Source organism: Neolamprologus brichardi, chromosome 3 (assembly GCF_056152115.1).
Source record: "Neolamprologus brichardi isolate AB-2024 chromosome 3, ASM5615211v1, whole genome shotgun sequence".
Classification (NCBI taxonomy): Eukaryota; Metazoa; Chordata; class Actinopteri; order Cichliformes; family Cichlidae; genus Neolamprologus; species Neolamprologus brichardi.
Window position 1 is genome coordinate 4,079,897 of NC_142106.1, and position 18,301 is coordinate 4,098,197.

Consider the following 18,301-nt stretch of genomic DNA (forward strand, 5'->3'; position numbering starts at 1 on the left):
GCCACCTGTCGTCCTGCTGAGCTCCACCAAGGGGCCACTTTAAGGACCTGTCAGATAATCTTATTAGTCAATCGTTATCTTATCATTTTACAATTCTCTTTAAACTTTCAGCCGTTTAACTTCAGTGATCCTCAGAATGTCTTTGATATCCAGGAGTTTTACCCACGTCCAGTGAAAAATGATGATCAAATGAAAAAATCCACTTTTTCTTCTTTGACTCAGTTCCTGAAGAGGGTCTCATATCTGCCAGACTCCCAGAAACTCAGTGTGTTCAAGAGTGAGCTGACAGTCAGAGTCCCTTCAGTCTCAGCGTGATCCAACCATATTTGTGTGAACAGCATCACAGAGGATTCAGCTGCTTTAAATGGGACAGTGTGAGTAAATAACAGGGACTAGAAAGAGAGAGCAGAGTTCTCCTCAGTAACACCAGGATACCTGACCCGTCTGAGTCTCGCTTCCCCGCCTCCATCATTTAGTGACGGCCAAATCTACCATGTCTGTGCCGAGCGCTTTGGTCAGGGCCAAACCTTGTGTCACCATGGCAACTACACCATGACAGCATTCAGAGAAACTTGTGAGCCCACGACTACATTAGATGTTTGCTCTGCTGAATCCAGCCAGCCCCTACCTGCCTTTAGTCATATGGGATAAAACGGTAGGGCCAGAGGTGGGAAGTAACTAAGTACAAATACTCTGTTACTGTACTTAAGTAGGATTTACAGGCATCTGTACTTTCTACTCCTTACATGTTCAAACAGGCTGGTTACTTTAGGTTTAACACATTTGAGGGGAGTTATTATTTCATCAGTGCGAGCTTCAAACATCAAAGTGATTTGAGCCTAAACAGAAACACATGAAAGGAAATCCTGTTCATTTATTAATCACATAAAAAGAGACCAAAGAGTCAAACTGTGAGTCACAGTCAGGGCTTAAAGTGGGCCATGTTTTTATTTGATATGTTTTTGGGACAACACCTGAACGCCTGCAGGTGTCTGGAAGTTGTGTTAGCGCTACTTTAGCATCTAGCTAGCCCTGCTGAAGAGCAGCGAGCCTAAAGGGACGAACGTTTTTGAAGTGTCAGCTAATTTCAAATGCAGCGTTTCTATAAGCTCAACAAACATCAGCAAACACACAAACTGTTTGTGTGCAGTTTGTCTCACAGTGTGTTGCAGCTAAAGGTCCAGCTGCTGTATTTCACAGGGAGAGAAAAGAAAGAAAAGCTGCTGTAGGAGAGGAAGCCAAGCTTTGGCATCGCTCTGAAAACTATCGCTGATCCTTTTACTCGCTGGCTTTTAAATAAAAGCTGAAATGAAATTTGTGGCGTTTGCAGGATCGAATCAATCACACAGGATCAGGGGATAAGACAGCAGAGCAGCTGATTTTACACCTGAAGATAAAACTGTAATGTTAGAAACATATGAAGATATTACACACACAATACAGACTGCAGCTCAGACAGCTGCTGGACAGATGTGTGTGTGTGTGTGTGTGTGTGTGTGTGTGTGTGTGTGTGTGTGTGTGTGTGTGTGTGTGTGTGTGTGTGTGTGTGTGAGAGTGTGTGTGAGTACTTTAACTCCTTTATTTCACACAGACAGCTTCAGCATTTGTTCTGCTTTCTCTGCTTTTATTTGAATGTAACAGAAAAACACGACTAGAATTTACACAAACGTGTTTACAGGCTGACTTTAATGTGTTTCTGCACATGCTTGTCCTCTGGTCATGTGATCATGTGGTTTGTAGGAACGCTCCTCTTCCTCAGAGGATCCACCTGTGCTTCCTCTCCTCTCTCCTCCACCTGTTACAGTGAGGGAACGTCCTCCATGATGGAGGAGCTGCTGGAAAGTGCTGGGAGTTTCCTCCAGAGTGAGACCTCTGTCACAGTTCAGAGGATCTACGGCAGCAGAGACCTTCATGGACACTAAAAGTCTCAAACACACAACAACAACATCACACTGACTCCACTCTGACATCACTGATCAACAATCAAAGAACACACAGATCAAACTGATTGATCAGCCATCAGAGGAGTCGGATCAATGGAGCTGCTTCTGTTCCTGATGTCCCCTGTTTGATCCTGGACCTGAACTCTCCCTGCAGAGGAGACACAACACAGTCAGACACACACACACACACACACACACACACACACACACACACACACACACACACACACACACACACACACACACACAAGTGACGGGTTTTCAAGGTGATAATTGCTCCACTAACAGTGAGACATGGATTCTTTTTTATTCATTGTTGTTGGATTTTTATTGTTGTAGCCCTGGCTATATAAGTAGCTCATTATTTAAATTTGTTCATTAAAATTGATAGTTAGCTGCAAATGTTTAATGTGTTCAAGAATGTATACAAATGCCTGCAAAGTATGTGATGTGTGTCAGTTAAATGCACAACCTTTTTATTTGTATTTTAAGGTTTATGTCATTATTTTTGATATGTTATTGATATGTACTACAGCTCCAGTGAACCCTGAAGTAGTCTCAGGTAGAGGGGTGGGAGTAAGTGGGGAGCCGTGTGCACTCTGCAGGAAGCGAGAGAGACGAGAGCTGAACAGCGTCGAGTGAACGCAGAGTTCATAGAATGGCGACAGACGTATTTTCGGGTTGACGGATAGTTAACTGGAGTCGAGAACTGTTGTACCCTACTGTGAGGTAAATGTGAATTTTGTCTGACACTTGTACCCAATGTTATTGTGTAAAACGGGCTAACTGCTAACCGCGATTAGCCGCTAGCACAACTGCTAACACAGCCGCTAACACAGCTGCTAGCACAACTGCTAACACAGCTGCTAGGACAACTGTTAACATAGCAGCTAGCGTAGCCTAGCATATTCGCTAAGCTCTTGTTCTGCTCTGTTTTATTTATTAAGCTAATGCTAAGATTGAATGTTATCGCATGTGAACTGGCATTTAGCGGGGTTGTGTGATTCAGTAGGAGGAGACGGACGTCTTGCTGGCGTGTCAGAGACGTCCCTTCTGCTGGTGTGCTGAAGTTATGTGTTCACATGGGAGCACGTGGAAAGGACGACTGTGAGTGCTGCTGCCGCGGCCTGCTGGTAGCCGTGACCCAGTTTCCCCGCTATCCCCTTGAACTGCCTGGAGGTGTGAGTACTGTTGTTTGCACGTGCTTTTTATTTTTACTGCTTGGCAACAGGTGAAGCGACCATATTGTTTTAGGTCCCAACGCACCCGAGCCACGACTCAGGCCTGCAACGAGGGGCTTGCTAGCAGAAAGACTGTAGCACTTGAGGTGTGTGTGTGTTTGGTGAGAGTGCGTGTGGGCCCACAATATTATTTGATTATTTTGTTTCTGTTGAGGTAGATACCTTACCATTGTTTAACAAACTTTATTGATTTTACTTATTTTCTTTTGTGTTGTTAATTAAGCATTCACTAAAATGGAGTTAACGTTATAATTGACCTGCTTGTGTGTGGTTTGTTTCCATATAGTTTAGTTTTATTGCATATTTAATACCATAAGCATTAAAAAGGGAGTATCAGTAGGAAAGTAACAACAGGAACCCAGCGCCCCTCTCAATAGAACGTGGGACGGGTGTTACATTGTGCTGGCTTGTTTCCCCTGATGCGTGTGAGGCTGTGAGTCAGCTGAAGATTGTTTACTCCCGTGAGGAGCTGCTACAACTTAACGTCTCGTATGGTGGTAAAGACCTTACTTCATGTATGCCGGATTTTATACGGAGAGATTTTAACAGAACAAGTGACAAAAGAAAAAGAGGGAGACTCAGAGGTGTCAAATTGCGTCTGAGGAGACAACAGGTTGGACTCCCCTGGCCTCTGTAGCTTCTTTCCTCTAGACGAAGGTTTCTAGTTCCAAAGAAAACAGTTTTGTCTCTGCTGCCGTCACTAAACACAATAAGAACTGTTTTATTTGATTCATCTTGATCTATATTGTTTTTTATTGCTTGTGTAATAATCAAATGTGTTTGTCAGGGTTTAATGGGTGGGTGTGTGTTTTGTGAGGGGATGCCAAATGTTATAATTATTTCCATAAAGCCAATTTATCTATGGGTATAAATAAAGTAAACTTGAACCCTTAGGTAAAATTTAGACTAACTGTAACCCTGACAGTAAAACCACATTTGACTTAAAACTTGTTGGACCAGACATTTTGTCCCCACGAGTATAGTGCCAATGTTCTGTCCTCACAACGATGTGTAAACATGTACACACATGAAAACACATGAAACACATGAAAATCCTCCAAAGATCATCTAGAAATAGAAATCTGTCCACTGTGGGACGTGTGAGGCTGACATTAATATGTCTTAAAGTGGGAGATGAAGAAATGCTTCCAGGGCCCAAATCATGGAGACAAACATCAATCCACACTTCACTTTGTTTCCTGTCTCTAAAGTGGGAATATTTCAGTGTGATGAACAAACGGCCTCCAACAAATAAAGCTCATTTCCTTTTCCTGTCTTTTCTCCAGCGGCCTCAGCTTCTTCCTCTTTCCCCTGTCTTCTTCTGCAGACGCTCCTCTGTAGCTTCAAGCTCTTTCTCTTTACAAGGAGAGCTACAAACCTTTGCATCCAGCCACAAACACCCCATGGGCTCCTCTGGATCATCACACTCAGCATTTTCACAATAAAAGCCTCATATTTATGGCTGCTCCACCCTGACATGTGACAACATCCAAATGACTGGATCAAAGTGTTTGAAGGATCTCAGCAGCTTTAAAACTATTGATATTTATACATTTACATTGATTTGGACTAAACTAACAAAACTATTGATTTGATCCAAACTCAAAGGACCCAGAGGCTTTTATTTTGAAGTTAGGATCATTTTAATGGTCTTCTTAGTCTGTTCATTTAAACACACAGTTGCTCCGCCTGACATTTTTGGCTTTTAGATCAAAACATCAAAGAATTTATTTTATTTGAATGAACTGAAAATAGATTCAAACTAAAAGCTTTTAGAGAATAAACTCCTACATGACCTCTGACCTTTGACCTGTATCTACAGCACTGACCTCTGACTTTCAGCTCCACTTGTTTCTTCAGCAGGATGTTTCCCTTTCCGCTGTAGACGGTGCAGGTGTAGGTGTCTCTCTCTGTGGGGTGTTTCAGGGTCAGACTGAGGTCTCCAGTTTTCAGCAGGTCTTCATTCATCTTCGTTCGGTCTCTGAAAAACTGATGCTGTTCTTCAGGCTGGTCAGAGCCGTTCTTATACACGTGGACCTTCCTGTAATTGTCCATCCACTCCACTGTAGCGTCTTCAGGCAGGTGAAGTGTGATGTTGAAGGGCAGCTGGGCAGACTCCACCCCCTCCTCCACCTCCACCTGGGGGACTGAGAGGACAACAAAGCACAACATGAGCTTGGATGGAGACATTTGTGTTGACTCTAACAGGCTGAATGCTGCTGCTTCACTGGGAGCTCACTGTTAGATAGAAAGTGGTCAGTGTGAAGAGGAGACGCAGCAGAAAGATGAAGACTGACAGGAAGAAAGTGTAACCCAGTGTTAATTTGGTTGTCTGATATTGTGTAATATTCAGTATATATATATGTATATCTATATTGGGTGTTCAGTTATAAAATGTTCTTCAATGATTTTGAGTTCCATCCATCCATCCATCTTCATCCGCTTTGTCCGGGGCCGGGTCGCGGGGGCAGCAGCCTAAGCAAAGAGGCCCAGACCTCCCTCTCCCCAGCCACCTCCTCCAGCTCATCCGGGGGAACACCAAGGCGTTCCCAGGCCAGCCGAGAGATATAATCTCTCCAGCGTGTCCTGGGTCTGCCCCGGGGCCTCCTCCCGGTGGGACATGCCTGGAACACCTCACCCAGGAGGCGCCCAGGGGGCATCCTTACCAGATGCCCAAACCACCTCAACTGGCTCCTTTCGATGTGGAGCAGCAGCGGCTCTACTCTGAGCCCCTCCCGGATGGCCGAACTTCTCACCCTATCTCTAAGGGAGATGCCAGCCACCCTTCGGAGGAAGCTCATTTCCGCCGCTTGTATCCGCGATCTCGTCCTTTCGGTCACTACCCACAGCTCGTGGCCATAGGTGAGGGTAGGGACGTAGATCGACCGATAAATTGAGAGCTTCGCTTTTACACTCAGCTCCCTCTTCACCACGACGGACCGGTGCAGCGTCTGCATTACTGCAGCTGCAGCCCCAATCCGTCTGTCGATCTCCGGCTCCCTTCTCCCATCACTCGCGAACAAGACCCCGAGATACTTGAACTCCTCCACTTGGGGCAGGACCTCATCCCCGACCCGGAGTGGGCACTCCACCCTTTTCCGGCTGAGAACCATGGCCTCAGATTTGGAGGTGCTGATCCTCATTCCCGCTGCTTCACACTCGGCTGCGAACCGCTCCAGTGCGAGCTGGAGGCCCTCACCCGATGAAGCCAACAGAACCACATCATCCGCAAAGATCAGAGATGAGATCCTGAGGCCACCAAAGCGAAAGCCCTCCGCCACTTGGCTGCGCCTAGAAATCCTGTCCATAAAAATTATGAACAGAACCGGTGACAAAGGGCAGCCCTGGCAGAGCCCATCACCCACCGGGAACGAGTCCGACTTATTGCCGGCAATGCGAACCAAGCTCTTGCAACGGTTGTATAGGGATCGAATGGCCCGTAGCAATGGGCCAGACACCCCATACTCCCGCAACACCTCCCACAGGACACCCCGAGGGACACGGTCGAATGCCTTCTCCAAGTCCACAAAACACATGTAGACTGGTTGGGCAAACTCCCATGCACCCTCAAGTATCCTCGAGAGGATGAAGAGCTGGTCCAGTGTTCCGCGACCAGGACGAAAACCGCATTGTTCCTCCTGCATCAGAGGTTCGACTAGCGGACGAACTCTCCTTTCCAGCACCCTGGCATAGACTTTCCCGGGGAGGCTGAGGAGTGTGATCCCCCTGTAGTTGGAACACACCCTCCAGTCCCCCTTCTTAAAGATGGGGACCACCACCCCGGTCTGCCAATCCACGGGTACTGCCCCTGATCTCCAAGCAACATTGCAGAGGCGTGTCAGCCAGGACAGCCCTACAACGTCCAGAGCCTTCAGGAACTCGGGGCGGACCTCATCAACACCAGGGGCTCTGCCACCAAGGAGTTGTTTAACTGCCTCAGTGACCTCGCCCCCAGAAATTGGTGGGTCATTCCCCTCATCCCCAGACTCTGCTTCCTCCTTGGAAGATGTGTCAGTGGGATTAAGGAGGTCCTCGAAGTATTCCTTCCACCGCCTGACAATTTTCTCAGTCGACGTCAGCAGCGCTCCGCCAGCACTATACACAGTGCAGGTAGAGCACCGCTTTCCCCTCCTGAGACGCCTGACGGTTTGCCAGAACCTCTTCGAGGCAGTCCGAAAGTCTTTTTCCATGGCCTCTCCGAACTCCTCCCACACCCGAGTTTTTGCTTCAGCCACTGCCCGAGCCGCATTCCGCTTGGCCTGTCGATACCTGTCGGCTGCCTCCGGAGTCCCACAGGCTAACCAAGCCCGATAGGACTCCTTCTTCAGCCTGGTGGCTCCCTTCACCTCTGGTGTCCACCATTTGGTTCGGGGATTACCACCACGACAGGCACCAACCACCTTGCGGCCGCAGCTCAATGCAGCAGCTTCGGCAATGGAGGCGCTGAACATGGTCCATTCGGACTCGATGTCCCCCGCCTCCCTCGGAATGCTGTTGAAGCTCTGCCGGAGGTGTGCGTTGAAGATCTCGCGGACTGGGGCCTCTGCTAGTCGTTCCCAGCACACCCTCACTACGCGTTTAGGTGCACCAGGTCTGTCCAGCGTCCTCCCCCGCCACCTGATCCAACTCACCACCAGGTGGTGATCGGTTGACAGCTCAGCCCCTCTCTTTACCCGAGTGTCCAGAACATATGGTCGCAGGTCTGGTGATACGATTACAAAATCGATCATCGACCTACGGCCTAGAGCGTCCTGGTGCCACGTGCACTTATGGACACTCTTATGTTCGAACAAGGTGTTCGTTATGGCCAAACTGTGATTAGCACAGAAGTCCAATAACAAAGCACCGCTCGGGTTCAGATCAGGGAGGCCGTTCCTCCCAATCACGCCCCTCCAGGTCTCGCTGTCGTTACCCACGTGAGCATTGAAGTCTCCCAGCAGGACAACAGAGTCTCCAGGTGGAGCACCTTCCAGCACCCCCCCCAGGGACTCTAAGAAGGCTGGGTACTCCGAACTGCCACTCGGCGCATAAGCGCAGATGACAGTCAGGACCCGTTCCCCGACCCTAAGGCGCAGGGAACAAACCCTCTCGTCCACCGGGAAAAACCCCAACATACCGGCAGCAAGCCGAGGGGATATTAGAATACCCACCCCAGCCCGCCGCCTCTCACCAGGGGCAACTCCAGACTGAGACAGAGTCCAGCCCCTCTCCAGGAGACTGGTTCCAGAGCCCAAGCCGTGCGTAGAGGTGAGCCCGACTATATCTAGCCGGTACCTCTCAACCTCACGCACTAACTCAGGCTCCTTCCCCACCAGAGAGGTGACATTCCATGTCCCTATTGCCAGTCTTGGCAGCCGGGGGTCAGTCCGCCAGGGCCTCCGCTCCTGGCCGCCACCCGGCACACAATGCACCCGACCCCTATGGCGCCTCCTGCGGGTGGTGGGCCTGCGGGAGGATGGGCCCATGTCTCCTCTTCGGGCTGTGCCCGGCCGGGCCCCATGGACTAAGGCCCGGCCACCAGACGCTCGCCCTCGGGCACCCTCCCCGGGCCTGGCTCCAGGGCGGGGCCCCGGTAACCCTATCCCGGGCAGAGTAAACTGTTCCCTCGGTGTTTTTTTCATAGGGGTCTTCTGAATCGCTCTTTGTCTGGTCCCTCACCCAGGACCAATTTGCCATGGGAGACCCTACCAGGGGGCAAATGCCCCCAGACAACATAGCCCCTGGGATCCCTGGGATCCCTGGGACACACAAACCCCTCCACCACGATAAGGTTGCGATTCACGGAGGAGTGATTTTGAGTTTTTTTTTATTATTGCTATTGGTTTGCGGCTGCTTTACGACAGTCGACTGTGGTAGTACATCCTAGCGGGAGGGGCTATGAGCTCACGTGGCTTGTAGCTGTGCCAGAGAGCAAGCTTGGGTGAGCTAGCAGGGAATATCCTCTTCTGCAGTAGCCTTAAAAAAAGACTATTGTTCGTTCTCCTGCCAGGTAAAAATCTGTTTTGTATGTATATTATATTATTCCATGTGTTATCATGTGTTTGCTATGATGTGCTGTGTAGTAATGGTTATTAAGGTGCTAATCGCTAATCGGGGATAAGCTAGCAAGCTCGACAATTAGCCGCCATGCTAAGCGGACGTTGGTAGCCAAGTTCGTATGTCACTGTGGGGTTACGAGCTCACGTGGCTTGTAGCTGTGCCAGAGAGCAAGCTTGGGTGAGCTAGCAGGGAATATCCTCTTCTGCAGTAGCCTTAAAAAAAGACTATTGTTCGTTCTCCTGCCAGACGCTTCGCTGCTGTGCTGCCTTACTGCTGTGCTGCCTTACTACTGTGCTGTCTCGCTGGTGCCATTAAAGGACCGGCGGCTGCCATCCATTCATCCATCCGGACCACGATTATTTGGACCGAAGTACTCACACACGCCCGCACTCAGTGCCATACACTCTCTTTATTTTGCTGGCCAGCTAACACCATTGTTTTGTTTTGTTTTGTTTTTTTGCATTCACAAAGACTATCCAAAGACATTTTGGTTATTGTCAAATAGACACTCTCTGATTACGGACTGAGGAGGTTGTGGTGTTACAACCCCAGGACTGAGAAAAAAGACTCTTTACATAATATATTCACTTGTCTCCTGGTTAGGAGAAGTGACTATTGATGGAAATATTTTTTTCTTCTTCTTGTCTTTGTTTGTATTGTATCCCAGAGAAGTTTTAAGTTGTTCAGGTTGAAACATTTGCACTTAAAGTCTGTTAAGTTTCCTTTGATGTATCAGTGTCAAGCTGATGTTTAAGAGGGTATGTTAAGGACAGATGTGCTCCAGTCCATCAATCCTTTAAAGTGCTGGACACCGATGGTAAATTGCCATCAGACCCTAAATAAATTGTCCTCTGCTGTTATCCATATTGCTTCACTCATTCTTTTGTGAGTAGACGTATTGGTTACAACTAAAAGTAGTAGGAAAAATTGGCGCCCGAACAGGGACTGGAGCGCATCATTAACTTTATCCTGAAGCACATGCACAGACATTTGTGAATTAATCTACTGCTTTGCAGAGAGAGACAATGGAGTTTTGTGACAGGTATGGTTTTGATCCAGAGTACACTGTTTTGTTAAAAGGGGCTAAAGCCAAGATTAAACTACAAGAGGTGCAAACAGCATTCGCTTTGCTGGATCACGTTGTCAAAATCCAACAAATAGATAGTCTCCCTGACACTATTTTGTGTCAGTTCACTGAGTCCATTACCCCAATGCTCTTAGATGGAGAACATTCAGCAGATGGGGAGTGTTGGGAGGTTATTCAGATAGATGAGTACTGTCCTCAGGGACCTGACAGTTTTCACCTGGCGCATGATGTGGTCCCCCTTGCTCGAGCAATTGATGATGTGACTGCTAGTTTCAGAGAACAAGTAAACAAACTGGCATTAGCATATAATGTGAGCCCCATGACTTTAAATCAGGCTGCAGTGAGCCATATGTGTGGGAAAAATGATACATATAAGGGGTTAGCTACCTCAACTCCTGACTTGGGAGTTAAAACTCAGTCCACATCCGGTCCCAGGTCAACTGCCGCCTGTGATGATAGCCATGCGCCCAAAGCTAAACAGGCACTTGATGCGGACTCCCTGCTTGTTGATCCTGTGCCAGTGGAGGTTCAGAGAGTCATTGTGGAGCACATTGTAAAACATGACTCGCCCATGCACACTCCCTCTGCTTTTGAGCTCCGCTCATTTTCAGGAAATTCTCCAAAACCCCCTAATGAGGTAGAGTACAGAGTATGGCGACTTAGAGCTAAACAGGTACTAAATGACTCTACCCTTTCCGAAGGGCAGCAGCGCCGTGTTTTCCTCAATAGCTTGGCTAGCCCTGCTTTGAATGTGGCCCTTTCTATTGGGTCTCAAGCACCACCAAAAGACTACCTCAATGAGCTCGACAAGGCTTATGGCAATGTCACTGGAGGTGAAGAGCTGTATATCCAGTACCTAGAGACTCATCAGAATAGTGGAGAAAAGGCATCTGATTACTTGCGCCGACTCCAGACGTTGCTGCAGGAGGTAGTTGACGGTAACGGCATACCTAGAAGTGATTTCGATGTTCAGCTACTAAAGCAGTTCCTCAGAGGTTGCTGGGATGACTCTCTAATTGCCACTCTGCATCTAAAAGAAATAGTGGGATCTGCACATCATGTTATTCCCACTTTCTCAGAGCTGCTTTTTAAAATCAGAACTTATGAGAAAGAGAGTCAATTAAAAGAAATGCGCAGGAGACGTTACATGAGCGGCACCTCAACTAAAGTGCAGGCTCGAACCCTTGTAGCAACAGATGACTGCAGGCCTTTTGGCACACCTCCCACAGTTCTGGATGTTTGTACCAGAGAGCAACTGGAGGAGAGAATCAGGCAGCTAGAAGCAGAGCTAATGAACAGCTCATCTGCAGCAAATTCTCAATCTCCCAAAAGTGATAAAACTAGGCAGAAGCTATCGCACAAAACCAAAATCCACAATCCATCTCCACCAACTCCTGCTAGGCTACCTGGTGATCATAAAAGGGTTGGGAAATTTTGCTATAATTGTGGGGAGGATTCACATATGCTGCCACAATGTTCAAACCCAACCAATGCCATATTAGTGCAAAAGAAATTGTGTGAAAGACACAGTGCTGGGCAAAGCCAGTGTTCAATGGCTCAACGACAGAATAGTCCACAGTCCAACTTGCCTTTAAACCAGTAGGAGCTCCTGCTGTGGAACGAGCAGGAGCTGATGGTCAGAGCAGTTCCAAGCCTTCAAGCCAGTGCATGTACGAAGCCCCAGCTCCCACGGTGCCTTCCCAGTTTCCCCAGGGTCTAATTGGGGAGCCTTGTGATGGTTTAGCATGGTTAGATCAAGTTCCGTGTCGGTGTTTAATTGACACCGGGTCCCAAGTGTCAATAATATCAGAGTCATTCTATTCTCGCTATCTTTCTCATAGAGAACTGTTCTCTATAAAAGAGGTACTAGACATCGAAGGTGCGGCTGGACACAAGGTACCATATGTGGGGTACATTGAGGCTAAAGTTCAGTTCCCTGAAAGTGCTTGTGGCACAGACAAGTGTTTCAACATCTTAGCATTAGTTAGTCCAGATCAATCATACAATGATAAGTTTTCTCTTCTTGTGGGCACAAATGTGTTAGGTCCCATGATACAAGACTGTCAAAAAAAGGGTGGAGCAAAGTTCCTGCAGACTCTACCCATTGACACCAACTGGGTCATGGCATATACCGAATGTTTCAAGCAGGCTGACCCCCAAGCAGACGAGGTCAAAGCCCTCCGTGTTGCACTCTCCAGCAAGGTACCGGTGTATTTGAAACCTGGTGAGGTGTATACTTTAAAAGCCATCTGCCACACTAAACCTGGGAGCGATAAATTTCAGGCTCTTGTGTGTAGCTCGGAGGACACACCCACACCAGGGGGGCTTATCATCTATGACCAGATAGTCGATGTAAAACCCATGTCCCACTGTAAGTTTAAAGTTGCGGTCAAAAATGCCTCTCGGCGGGGCATCACACTGTATCCTGGGACAGCTATTGCTGAGTGCTCCCCCATTGATTGGGCAGTTCCCGTTGCACTCCCTGATCTGAACCCCCAGCCCAAAGATGCTCCTCTGCAGGCACATTCCCTGCTAGCTTCTCACCGCGAAGACGGTAGCCAATCTGCTGTGCCTCTTGGCCTTGATTTTGGGGACAGCCCGATATCACCACAATTTAAAGAGCACATACAGGCTAGAATTGTCAAAGAAGCATCAGATGCTTTCTCGAAACATGATCTTGACGTTGGTAGTGTGACTGGGGTCAGTCATCGCATTGAGTTAGAACCTCATGTCCCATTCAAAGAGCGGACAAGACGTGTTTCGCCCGCTGATTTCAATGACTTGAAAAGACACCTCCAAGACCTTTTGGCAGCAGGCATTATAGAGGAGTCACATAGCCCCTATGCCTCTCCAGTAGTGCTTGTTAGGAAAAAGAATGGGGAACTGCGAATGGTTGTAGATTATCGGAGACTAAACAACTTCACCAAAAAGGACGCATACCCATTGCCTCGTATAGAGGAGACATTCACTCTGCTCTCTGGTTCAAAATGGTTCACTGTTTTAGATCTCAAGAGCGGGTACTATCAACTTGAAGTTGAGCCATGTGATTGACCCAAGACAGCATTTACAACGCCGTTTGGAACATGGCAATTTCGGAGGATGCCTCAAGGCTTGACTAACTCCCCTGCCACGTTTCAACGGACCATGGAGAAAGTGATGGAGGGAATTAACCTCCAGGAGGTTGTTGCATTTCTAGATGACCTCATAATCTTCTCCAACACACTGGAAGAGCATGAAGAGCGGGTGATGAAGGTCCTTAAGCGCATTGCTGAGTTTGGTCTGAAGTTATCCCCTTCTAAATGCAAGTTCTTCCAAACCTCCGTGAAATATCTGGGGCATGTAATATCTGCCCAGGGGATCCAGCCTGACCCAGACAAAATTACTGCTGTGAAAGACTGGCCATGCCCACAAACTGCCAAAGAGCTTCGGTCATTTCTAGGTTTCACGGGGTATTACAGGCGGTTTGTGAGGGATTATTCTTGCATTGCCAGGCCTCTCAATGACTTGTTGAAGGGAGAACTAGCCCCCAGGCATAAAGGCCAAAAACATTGGCCACGAACAAAGTCACCCTCACTTGGGGCAAAATGGACCCCTGCCTGCCAGGCTGCTTTTGGCCTTATTGTTGAAAAACTGATTTCAGCACCTGTTCTGGCTTTCGCCAACTGGCAGCTCCCGTACGTACTACACACAGATGCCAGTATGTCAGGCCTGGGGGCAGCGTTGTATCAGGTTCAAGACGGTCAGACTCGAGTAGTAGCTTATGCTAGTCGTGGCCTCTCCAAAAGCGAAAAGAATTACCCTGTACATAAATTAGAATTTCTCGCCCTCAAGTGGGCAGTAAGTGAGAAGTTCCATGATTATTTGTATGGGGCTAATTTCAAGGTGCTGACTGATAACAACCCTATGACATATGTGTTGACCAGTGCGAAGCTTGATGCTACAAGTCACAGATGGCTTGCTGCTCTGTCGCTTTACAACTTTGACATACACTACAAATCTGGCCAACATAACACTGACGCTGACGGGCTCTCTAGGAGGCCTCATGGACCCTCAGAGGAGGACGAGGAGTCCCTGGAGACAGACAGAAAAATCTCCAGCATGCTGGAATGTGCTAGCTTGTCCCCTGAGGAGTTTAAAGTTCTCGATGGGGAGGCAATGAGTACTTTGTGTAAGCGTCATAGTGTCAATGTCAACACAATCTTAGGTGAAGGCACACAGACAGTCGACACTGTAATCCCTGCCGTGGAAACACTCTTGTGCAATGACAGTGCGGTTCCTGATGACCTTGAGGATCCGGTCCCCATACCTGGCCAGTCAGCCCTACCAGGAATGTCTATGGTGGACTGGTATCAGTTACAGAGAAATGACAGCTCTTTAGTCCGCATCATAGGCATTTTAGAGACTGGGGATGAGACTTTTGACAGAAAGTCTGAGGAACCTGAGGTGGTTCTGTTTTTACGGGAGAAATCAAAGTTACTTCTAGTTGAGGGGGTGCTATACCGTAGAGTTTTTGATCAAAAGGGGGAGGCCTTCCATCAACTTGTCATCCCTAATAGCCATCGAGAGAGAGCCTTCCAAGGTGTTCATGACGAGACAGGTCACATGGGTATTGAGAGAACCTTAGAACTGGCTAGAGCGAGGTTTTACTGGCCAAAAATGGCTAGCTACATTGAGAACAAATGTAAAACATGTGAGAGGTGTGTGAAACGAAAGGCACGAGTGCAGAAAGCCTCTAAACTTGTCAACATCAAGGTCAGTGGTCCCCTTGAGTTAGTGTGCATAGATTTTCTGACAATAGAACCCGATTCGAGAGACACCAGGAACATCCTAGTACTAACTGATCATTTTACAAAATATGCACAGGCATATCCCACGAGAGATCAGACAGCGAAAACGGTGTCCACAGTGTTATGGGAGAACTTCATCAGTCACTACGGGTTTCCTCGCAGAATCCATAGTGATCAAGGTGCTTGTTTTGAATCTGAAATAGTGGCAGAGCTTTGTAAACTAGCAGGGATTACAAAGTCCCGTACGACACCCTACCATCCTAGTGGAAATCCAGTGGAAAGATTCAACAGGACTCTGTTGGACCTCCTCGGAACTCTGGAGGATAAGAAAAAAGAGGAGTGGAGGAAGTATGTTTGCCCCCTTGTACATGCTTATAACTGTACAAAACATGACGCAACTGGAGAAGCACCCTTCCTTCTGATGTTTGGTAGAGAGCCACGCCTTCCGATTGATCTCTGTTTTGGACTTAGTCCACGTGGCCACAGCACCAGAACACACATTCAGTATGTACGAGAACTAAAGAGTAGGCTGAAGTATGCATACGACCTAGCTTCAAGAAATGCTGAGAAGAGACAATTGTTGAACAAAAGACGCTGGGATGCTAAGGTTACTGCCCTTCCATTGGAAGTGGGTGACAGAGTCCTGGCAAGGAATCTGAGCCTCAGAAAGAAACACAAAATCTCTGATAAGTGGGAACCTATTGTGCACATCGTTGTTAAGCAACCGGATGAGTCTATCCCAGTTTATGTGATTAGGCCAGAGGATGCAGAGGGCAGAGAGCGAGTTCTGCATCGTGACATGCTTCTTCCCTGTGGGTTCCTACCGGTTAACCTGCAATGTGACAGTCAGGATGTGCTAACCAGTTCCGTGCAACCTCTCATGAGAGCGGATGCAGGGAGCAACACAGAAGAAACTCAGCTGGAGGAGGAGTTTGGGCAAGACGAGGAAATAAACTTTGCATCCAGCCAATTTCCTGACAATGACTTGTTGGTGGACCAAAGGGATGTTCTGGGAGAACAGGAGGCGTCCCAGCCACAGTATCCTCTGGATCCTGGGGCACCTGAATTCATTCTAGATCTGACGGGATCGGAGACAGCAAACGCTGAGGAGGTGCTCAGCCCAGCCCCAACATGTGGTAGGCCACAAAGGAGGAGAGTGCCACCGGCTTACCTCAGTGACTATCAGGTCGGCTACAAAGTCGATTGTAAGCATCACAGTTTCAATGCGCCGATGACACTTGCATTGCTCAATAACTTTTTCCTGTCATTACAGCAACAGATTGCTGGGTTAGTGCAATCTCTGTCAGGTGATAGTGACGGGGACGTCACACTTTAAGCAGGGGTGGATGTAACCCAGTGTTAATTTGGTTGTCTGATATTGTGTAATATTCAGTATATATATATGTATATCTATATTGGGTGTTCAGTTATAAAATGTTCTTCAATGATTTTGAGTTTTTTTTTATTATTGCTATTGGTTTGCGGCTGCTTTACGACAGTCGACTGTGGTAGTACATCCTAGCGGGAGGGGCTATGAGCTCACGTGGCTTGTAGCTGTGCCAGAGAGCAAGCTTGGGTGAGCTAGCAGGGAATATCCTCCTCTGCAGTAGCCTTAAAAAAAGACTATTGTTCGTTCTCCTGCCAGGTAAAAATCTGTTTTGTATGTATATTATATTATTCCATGTGTTATCATGTGTTTGCTATGATGTGCTGTGTAGTAATGGTTATTAAGATGCTAATCGCTAATCAGGGATAAGCTAGCAAGCTCGACAATTAGCCGCCATGCTAAGCGGACGTTGGTAGCCAAGTTCGTATGTCACTGTGGGGTTACGAGCTCACGTGGCTTGTAGCTGTGCCAGAGAGCAAGCTTGGGTGAGCTAGCAGGGAATATCCTCTTCTGCAGTAGCCTTAAAAAAAGACTATTGTTCGTTCTCCTGCCAGACGCTTCGCTGCTGTGCTGCCTTACTGCTGTGCTGCCTTACTACTGTGCTGTCTCGCTGGTGCCATTAAAGGACCGGCGGCTGCCATCCATTCATCCATCCGGACCACGATTATTTGGACCGAAGTACTCACACACGCCCGCACTCAGTGCCATACACTCTCTTTATTTTGCTGGCCAGCTAACACCATTGTTTTGTTTTGTTTTGTTTTTTTGCATTCACAAAGACTATCCAAAGACATTTTGGTTATTGTCAAATAGACACTCTCTGATTACGGACTGAGGAGGTTGTGGTGTTACAACCCCAGGACTGAGAAAAAAGACTCTTTACATAATATATTCACTTGTCTCCTGGTTAGGAGAAGTGACTATTGATGGAAATATTTTTTTCTTCTTCTTGTCTTTGTTTGTATTGTATCCCAGAGAAGTTTTAGGTTGTTCAGGTTGAAACATTTGCACTTAAAGTCTGTTAAGTTTCCTTTGATGTATCAGTGTCAAGCTGATGTTTAAGAGGGTATGTTAAGGACAGATGTGCTCCAGTCCATCAATCCTTTAAAGTGCTGGACACCGATGGTAAATTGCCATCAGACCCTAAATAAATTGTCCTCTGCTGTTATCCATATTGCTTCACTCATTCTTTTGTGAGTAGACGTATTGGTTACAAAAGCAGTGAACAGACTGTTGGAGCTACTGTTAGTGGGACAGGACTTTATTCAGTCTCTGAGGACCAGATTTGACTTGATGAAGCAGAGAAACACAGTCTGAGTGTTTCTGTCACACTCACTTCATCACACAGCTCAGTTTGACAACATTTGGAAGAATTTGATAGAAGCGTTCCTTTAGTAAAAGCACCAAGAAAACACCATGAAAACACCTCACTACACACAAAACTGCAGTACTGGCAAATTGTACATAAAGTATGAAAAGTCAAAGTACTTATTGTGCAGAACAATGTTCCCATCAGTGTTCTATGGATCAATATTACTGCTGCACATGTTTAAGGCTGAGCTCATTTCAAATCCTTTCTATTGTGTTGAATCTGCAGTAATGCATCATATTCTATAAAATCATATGTTTGTAGTGGCTGTCCTGTGAGGACCACGTATCTCTAAATAAACAGCTGTTAATGAGCTCACAAACACAGGCCTACAGCTGGATTTGAAAAAGTCCATTCAATAGAAAATCAACAATCACAGCTGGATTCAAAGGCTTGAGCTCTGTGTGACATGGTTACCTGTCAGTATCTACAGGGGGATTCAAATATG

The 18,301-nt window shown here is 47.3% G+C and overlaps 1 protein-coding gene across 5 annotated transcripts in view; it reads right to left on the reverse strand.

Moving 5' to 3' along the window:
- Positions 1–18,301, reverse strand: part of LOC102789482 (methylglutaconyl-CoA hydratase, mitochondrial-like) — a 674,272-nt gene that overhangs the window by 437,503 nt on the left and 218,468 nt on the right. For 2 of the 5 annotated variants that reach the window (XM_087838440.1, XM_087838447.1), the window contains one exon: positions 5,014–5,331. In XM_087838440.1, the coding sequence (XP_087694566.1) occupies positions 5,014–5,331 (318 nt within the window). Of the gene's footprint in view, positions 1–1,962; positions 2,092–5,004; positions 5,332–18,301 lie in introns of those variants that run through there. The other 3 variants (XM_087838456.1, XM_087838459.1, XM_087838448.1) reach the window with 3 other exon arrangements.